This window comes from Gekko japonicus, unplaced genomic scaffold, assembly GCF_001447785.1.
Source record: "Gekko japonicus isolate JY-2015 unplaced genomic scaffold, Gekko_japonicus_V1.1 scaffold610, whole genome shotgun sequence".
Taxonomy (NCBI): Eukaryota; Metazoa; Chordata; class Lepidosauria; order Squamata; family Gekkonidae; genus Gekko; species Gekko japonicus.
This window is the reverse complement of record NW_015165846.1, coordinates 522,953-531,569: the sequence shown is the minus strand read 5'-3', so window position 1 is coordinate 531,569 and position 8,617 is coordinate 522,953. Positions and strand designations below refer to the sequence as shown.

The 8,617-nt window shown below is 40.6% G+C and overlaps 1 protein-coding gene across 1 annotated transcript in view; it reads right to left on the bottom strand.

Moving 5' to 3' along the window:
• Positions 1-289: 289 nt before the first annotated feature.
• Positions 290-8,617, bottom strand: part of CTTNBP2NL (CTTNBP2 N-terminal like) — a 40,819-nt gene continuing 32,491 nt past the window's right edge. The window contains exons 3-5 of the mRNA XM_015411070.1: positions 7,699-7,929; positions 5,543-5,650; positions 290-4,238 (exon numbers count right to left, since the gene is read on the bottom strand). Of these exons, the coding sequence (XP_015266556.1) occupies positions 2,784-4,238; positions 5,543-5,650; positions 7,699-7,929 (1,794 nt within the window). The 3' untranslated portion in view covers positions 290-2,783. The remainder of the gene's footprint in view (positions 4,239-5,542; positions 5,651-7,698; positions 7,930-8,617) is intronic.

The following is an 8,617-nucleotide window of genomic DNA, read 5'->3' as shown; positions in this document are numbered from 1 at the left end:
CTACAGTGTTGATTTGTAAACCTGACCCAAATGAACGCTTGAGAACAGCCTGCAGCCTGCTGATCCAAATAGAAGTGGCTTTAGATGTATTAAGTCTCCATATCATCAGCAACTGGGACATTTACATGCTTTTCCATAGTAATTATTCAGAGTATGTAGTGCAAAGCCATTACAAGTAAGGAAAATGTCAGCTGCACATAACTTTAAAAACATATTCGTGCACCATATTCACATCATAAAAATAAAACCCTTTATTGATAGTATGAATGTTTAACATGTTTAATGCTGCCAGCTATAAAAAATGGTAAAAAGACTTCTGCTTCATACATTTCACTTTACAAATATACAAATGTTAATGAATAATTAATACTAGATTATACAGTCTGAACTTCATTAAAATCCTGTTAGCCAGTGACAAACCTCTCTAGCAACACATGATTCAGAGAAGATAAACATTTTGTTTCCATACACGCAAGTCTACAGAAAATTTAAATACTAAAACCCTAGAAGTCTTACTGAATTAGCTGGAACCACTTTAATAGTTGTGCTTACTTTATAGATTACTAGCAAAAATACACATCTCCTCTTGCATTGTGCCTCCTCACATCCATTGTGGAATACAGTACTCAGTGCATTTCCTAATAAAACTCATTATTGTATATAAAATCTCTAGATATAGCATAAAGAAAGGGCACAATTTACTGTAAACAAAAGGAAATACTTTAAGAGCTATGATAACATCTGTTTAAGGTTAGAAACAATACTGACCCAGTGATACTGAAATCATTCCCCCAGATTTCAGCTCTAATCCCTACTGAAAAATCCTATGCTGGACAACTGGATTGTGTGTGTGCTTATCCGAGCTGTTTCCTATGGGTCCATAGAATGATGATTTCTTTGCATGAGAGCTATTCCAGTGAACAAAGCAAAATTTAGGAAAGAATATAGTCACAACTATTGGAGCTCCTATGGTAGTGTGCAATTCCATATACAGATCTAGAATGAAGAGACCACTGGCTAGTCCTTATACAGTGGAGTCTTGAAGCTATCCTACTATATTTTAATTTATCACAAAGGTTCAATATCTTTTATCTAGCATCTCAAAATGAAAATAGCAACTATCCATGCCTATGGAAGATCATCCTCTGCTTTTTTGTAGCAAGAACTCTATATATTGACATTATATGGGAAACACCCTGGTTAACATCTGCTAATTATGCAGACTGTTTCGGGAAGGTATTCAAATGCCTTTACTCATGGCCTGGTTACTGATATTTATTTTTGTCCTTGACCACACACTACTGTAACGTCTTAGAGCAAAGTTATCTAGTGCAAGGACTCAGATGAGCAGGATACATTACTGGGAGGAAGGGGAGGAGCTGCAGAGAGGGTTGGAGAATATACTTCTAGCCTAAGCTATAAAAAAAGTCTCACACACTCACACACAAAAAAACCAGGAAGTTTTACTGGAAACAAACTTCCTTCAGCCCTGTATTGGCCCAAAGTTATTGACCACCTATCATAGGAAAAATTTCTAAAATGAGGGCAAATAAAGATTTAAGTAGCAACTTTATCACAGACATGTACTTCCTCATTTTTGTGACTTATTAAAAATCTGAATATAATAACAGTAAAATTTAAATAAACGTGTTGTGTGCATAACATACATGCCCCCCCCCCAATATACATGAATCTCTTTATATGTAAAGTTAATGATTTGGTTTCTGCAGTTGCAGCCAAGAGGGCTACAGTCTTCAAGATGCAAACCCAACTTGGTCAGCAAAACCTATGTCAGCTTGACAAAGTATCATAATATGGAACAACTTTTAAAGTTATTGCTTTGGATCATCTAGTACAGATCCTATCTTATCAATGCAAAAAAACCCCAACCCTCTATAGAACTGATTAGCCACTTCTCATTTCAAGTAATAATATGATCTTTATCAAGCAAAGAAAAAGATCCTTCTTTCAGAAGTTCTACATACAACAGTAGAATGCATGAAGAATTTTAAACTAGACACAACACTTCAAGATTTCATCTGGTCTATTCAATCTCTATGGAGAGAGAAATATGTAAGGAATGGATAGTTGGTGGGAAAGGACTGGCACCCTGATTGTTTAAAGCTTCTAAAGTTTTCTTTAAAAAACACATTATATCATAGGAAAGGATCAGGCTGCATAAAGCTCAGCAACAGGGCCAAAGTGCACCTGACAATGAAGCACTACATAAAACGGACTTACGTTAATATTAGGGAAACAACTGACCAGTCTATTGGTCACACCTTTGGAATAATTCCTTTTTATAGCACAGAAATAAGAAAACTACTAGGAAACAAAAAACAGTGTTGTTTTCAACATTCATGATTCATAGAGAAACTGTGCTTTCTGTGGTTAGATGATTCCTTCTGGATTTACAGAGAATCACATTCATATCTGTGGGCTTAAGCTCAGGCACTTCTTTTGAAAAGGTCTGTCTGGAATGGGGGTTTGCATGGAGTGTACTCTGCATGATTTAAAAAAATGAGCATCTTCAGGGTTTGCTGGTCATCTCCCAGCACAGGAATCGCCTGCTCTCTCATCTGATGTGCCTGCTGCCACGAGACACCTCTTGAGGCTTTAGTGTTTAAGATTTCTACATCAAAAGCATTATTCTCTACGTACTATAAAAAAAAAAAGTAAACTAACCGCGTTATACAAATTTGCTGTTACCCAAATAAATAACATGGAGTGGATAAGACAGTGTTAGGAATGGCAAATCACTCGGAATGTGAAATTTCCAGAGACTAGCTGCTGGTTGGCAACAAGATCTCAATCTCTTTCCCATTGGCTACGACAGCATTGCTTGAACAACTGCTTGCCAAGTCCACAGGTGAGCCCAGTGAGGATGCCTGAGAAGGAGTTTTAGTTGGTGGGGTGGCAGTGGCTGGAGAAGGAGCCAGTCCAGGTTTCTTTGGAGGTATTGGTGGTGGATTACCTCTTTCTGCTCTGGGTATGGTCGGCGATTTAATTCCTGGGGATAAAGGACTTAATGGGCTCGAGACCTTGCCTGGGCTTGACTCACTCTTGGGGCTCATGGCACTGGCCAGGTTTCGGTAGTCTGTGCCAAAAGGTGAGCTGTTAGGAGAGACTGGTTTGATAGGGCCTTGCTGACTGGTGAACCTGGAGAGGACCTGAGTGACTGTATTGCGGGCAAGCTGCTTAGCGGCAGAATTATCGACAAGGGTGGGTGACAAATCCCTGGATGGAGGGCTCTGGAGACCACTTGACTGGTGATCCTGATCTGCCTGGGACTGAAATTTGTGACGAGCAGCATGGAAGCGCTGATTGATTCCGACTTGGTAGGAAGATTGATAGCCAGGACTGCTGGCTGAAGCTCCAATCAGACGTTTGGTCATAACTGGGGAGGAGCAAGGGGAGGAAGTCAAAGATGAGGAACCCGTGTTGCTGGGGGATAAGGATATCCCACTGGAAGGGAGTGATGGAACACCAGAGGCAAGCGATTCTGTTCTTATAGGGGAGCTACTGTTTTCTACAGCATTCTCAACAGCTGATCCTGCAGGCTTTGCCCTTTGCAGGCTCTCCATGCTGAGCTCAGCTGGTTCTCCACTTATCTGCATAGCATCACAATGCCCGTTTACCTTGGCATAAGGGTAGGCAGCTGTGGCAGAGGGGGATGTTAGCAAGTGCACCAATTTGCCTGTACTTGCATTCTCTGCCAACCAACTTTCTGTCTGGCACGCTACTGACCGAACTGAAGAACATTCTGTGCCAGTTGCTACAGACGCGACTGAGATATGGGGTGGTATGCTCTCAGCTTGGATGCTACTTTCTTTGTGAGTTGCCTCTAGCTCCTCTAGGATTTTCTTCAGATTCTCTACCTCTTCCTTCAGAGCCTTGGTGCGGTTCTCTTCCCGGTTCAGCTTGGCTCTCAACTGTTCTCTTTCAATGTCAAACTCAGATAGCTGCTTCTCTACTTGTGCCTCCATTTGCAAACCCCTCTTCTTCTTAGCTGCCAGCTCCTCCTCCATTTGGCTCACTTTACTTCTTTCTTTCTCCAGCTTCAAGCTCAGTTCCTCAACCTGCTTCCCTTCCTCTGCAGCTTTGGCTGTGGCTTTCTTGCACTCCAGCACAAGCATGGAAGAAAGCTGCTTGTGGTGTGCACGTTCCTCCTCCAGCTGACTAGACAGCTTCTTTTGTTCTCTCTCAAACTTCTTCACCTGGGACTTCTCAAACTCCAGCTAGGAGAGAAGATAAAGTCAATTAAAATAGTCAAATGGCTTCAAGCCACCTCCCAAAAAACAAACATCGGAACAACAAAAGCAACTGAGAATCATGGACATAAGAATCAATGACAGAAATAACTGAAGCTTGGATCCTGTAACCCTGTTCCCCTTGACTTTCTCTCTCTGTGGAGGCTTTCCCTCACTGTGGTGCTCACTTCCTTTGCTATTAGCATTTCTGTGCCTGCAAGATCAAGGGGTTCTCATGCACATGGCAGTGACAGCAGCAGAGGAGTGGAGTGCCGCCTTGAAAGAAATCCTCCGCAGCAGCCCGAGAGAAGCATAGGTGTAACACTGTCATGGGATCCAAGCCTAAGATTATAAACACCCTACATACTCAGGCCAATGCAAGCCCAGACAAATGCAAAACTATGGGCCATTTACAGCTACTATTACTATATATACTCAATAAAATGGGTGTATTAGAAATACCCTTCTGTTCATAACCCTTCCTTCCATTGTCCATGCCCCTTCCTTCCATTCTGAAATTAAGCCTAAATATATAAAACAGAAAAGAATGCACATCCTTCCTCTATCTCCACCTCCCTCCCCTTTCTTTTGGACTCTCGACACTCTTTAAGGCAGACACCTGACTTCTTGTAAAGCACAATGCCTACTGATGGTACCTATACTTCCATCCATATGATGTGCACAGAGCTGCAACTGGTTTTAATTCCTTGTAGGAGGGATACCTGTTGCCTCTCACCATTTCAGGATACATTATAAACCCATGCAGCATTCCCAACAATTTCAAAAGAAGCGGGGTTTGTTTTCTATTCTCAATGACTTGGACCCTGGCAAAATCTTTGACAGTAGCAAATTCCATCAGCAGACTCCCCCCCTCCCCCCTTGCACTGCACCCCAAAATGCTCCTTCCAAAATGCTGCTCCTAGGAGACAGATGACCCGCAGAAAAAACCATGAGATGAAAGTCAACCACAGGAGGAGGGAATAAGTGAAAATCAGAAAACTTCTGTCCATCAGAAATTTGCCACTGAATCCAACCCATAATTTTCTTCTTCTTTAATCCATTTTGGACATTACTGTGACTACTGAACTATACTGTCTTTAGGTTTTGTTGTAAGCCTCTCTGAGTGCATGGAATATAGTAGATGACAATAAAAATGTATTTCTGTAAACCTAGAAGTATTACTGTAGTAAGTCTACTTTGCTGCTTATAGGGAGACTGAACTCTCATGACACAAGAAGTGAGGTAAATTAATCATTTCTCTCTGAGAGCTGACGAGCTAGTCAAAGTTGTACCTGCTGCGTGAGCCGCTCTCGCTCTTTTTCCAGCATGTAGGTGACATCATCCCCTTCAGCAGTGTCTTGGGCGTGCCGCTGTCTCTCTTCTTCGAGATCCAATATTACCTTCCAACCAGAAAAGCACACACATCAATCACTTCTGCATAGCGAGAATTACAAGTGTATCCAGATGGGCAGGCCAAGTCAGGCAATGCGTTTTTATGCTTAAAGCACTTTTAAACAGAACACCATGTAAACATGTACACTCTAAATCATTTAAAGATTCTGTTGATGACTTTAAAAAGTTCATTCTTCCACACCTCATTACAGCCACTCCCTGTAATAGTCTACCTTGTGAGAGAAAGAATAAAAAGAGATGAAGAACAGAAAAATGCGCAGAGCATCGTGTTTACATAACTTGCTGTAGAACTCTGAAACTGTGTTTTCTGTTCACATGATGCTGCCACAAACTGAACTCTTCTGGATGTTGATAGTTTACATCAGCAATTCTTCAAATCTGTCTCACAAATAAAAGGTGCAAAAACACCGAATTTTCCTTCACGGGTATTGCTATGTTATTCTGCGGAAGCAGAGGAGATTTGTATTTTGTAGCATCCAACTCAAGTATCTAAATGTAAACATCAAAACTGCTGTATGGTTTATTCACTAGGTGACAGATCTCACTAAGGTCTACCCTTGGGGGGTGGGAGGGCTGCAGCAGAAGGGGGGAAATTACCTAAAAGATTATTTACACTGAAATCCCAGAGGGTATGTACATGGGAGCAGGCTTCACTGAAGTAAAAAGGACTTTCTTCTAAGCTAGCATACTTAGGGACTGATACAAAAGATACTGTACAAAGACTTGCTTAACAATGCAGAATATGTAACAGAAGACGACTTACTCCCATCGTGTGAATTACAGGTAATACAAGTCTAATGCCCTCATTAACTACTGATTTAAAAACAAGCCTATTTCAAGACATCTGAGCAAGAACAGAGGTAGAATAAGGCCAACATTTTTTACCCCTTACTTGGAAAAAATATTAGTGCAAAATAATTTATTTGAATACTCTTTACAACAGTGTTTCTGCACTAACTGCTCAGTTCCAAAAGCCTTCTGTCCCAATTTTTCAGCAGAACAGGTACTATAAAAGGTGTATTGAAAAAAATACCCAAAAAACTACCAGTAAATTCTACCTTGGATTTCTAGAAATTATGCCCACGGTAATGAGATATAAGTATTCACTATGTTTTGCATGACTGCTTTGAAGCATACCAACATAGCTCTAGGTAAAATTAAACTGTGCAAACTTTTATTATGTTATTGCTTCAAGTGTTAACACCCAAAGGATTTACTAGCTTGCAACTCTTGAGATTATTCCTCTCTGAGAGCTGTAGAGGAAGTAAAAACAGTCTCTTTTGAAATGATGCATTCAAGGGAAATTACTGAAGTGAAAAACAACTAAAATAGACAGCAGAGATTCCAGTGTGAAGGCCAAAAGGAAGCACTTGCTTCCTTTCAAAATTATCAGCTGCTCTATTTTAAATGTAACACTGGGAATACTAAAAAATCTCCTCTGTGCAGACGAGAAAAGACTGCTGTGCCAAGATGGCAGCCAGAGTTCAAAGATGTGCATGTTATATGAATGGAAATTATGGCAGCTTTAGCAAGAGCACATGCATTCTTCATGCCTGCCACTCTGTAAAGACAGACACAAACACATTAAAGTGTAGTTTCATTCATGCCTAATCATTAAAGCTTCCCCCCCACAGATTCACATGCATGACCAGAGCTCTCTGTATACCTAATCAAAAAGGCTGATGTCACCATGATTCAGAGAAAACCCCCCAATATAACAGGAAATCAGACACTACATAGATTTTTGATCAGAAGGTGCATCTTCTACTTCTCAACAGCTGCATCAGTTAATAAAACACTTTTGTGCTTTACTAAGAGAAATGATTTTATTAGAAGCATTGAGTTAGTTAGCAACTGAACACCACAATAACACATTTGGGACTGAGTGAATTTGTATAATCATAGATTTAAAATGCTGATAGTTGTCACCTTGCTGGCAAAAAGACCCAGCAAGATAATGCGAATCTGCTCTGCCATAGAAATGCTAAACAGAAGCAATCGTTTTTGAGCAAAGTGCAGAAAGCATGAGACCTACCTTTCTGTGCCTGCTTTCTGCCGCAGCTAATTGGGACAACATTTTCTCCTGCATATTCTTGCAATGTTTCATCACTACCTTTAGGACAGACAAAGGATTGGCACAAACGGGTTGCTTATCACCATGATTCTCCTCCTTCATTGCCTCAAAATCCCTCTGAAGTGCCATCAGTGGGTCACTTATATTGTATTTTCCATAACGTTCTTCAATGAAAGCATCTCTGTGCTGGGCCTGAAACATATGATCAGGTATTCCAAATTATTAACCAATGTTAGGTACCAAAGAGAAGAGAAAAAGTAAATGCTGGATAAAATCCAATCACCTAAATAAACAAGTGTGGAGAAGCCCCAACATAACCACTAAGACTCACGGCTATGACTGTGGAAGATGGTCTTGTCAAAAACCCAGCCAAATAAAAATGAAGTCTACTTAGTATATAAAAATCTGCTCATAATTAAGCCATTTCACAGCCCATAACAACTACTGAGGTGAGACTGAAAGAAGAGAAGTGGGAGACAACAGAAGGAAGAAGCAGGACATCTAGGAAAGAAATATGAAGGAAGCAGGGGTACGAAAAGCGGCTGTCACAACTGGGAAAAGAAGCAGAAGTGGATAGAGGAAGGGGGTGTAAAGCAATCTAGGAACAGGGAGAAAAAGCAGAGATTACATTTTGCCTGCATATTCAATTTGGGCATCTCCTTATAGCTACGTTTCCATGTACTTTTCTACTACCATATATGGTAATCGTCTGGTAGTTATGTATTATTTATAATATGGCAGAGTTACACACAGGAAGCATATAATAATATAAAATATGTAACCAAGTCGATGCAACAGGTATGCAGACCAAGTGGGCAATTCCCCTAAATACTAATATCTACATTTTCAATCCACTCAATCACAGCTTGGGGGGGGGGGG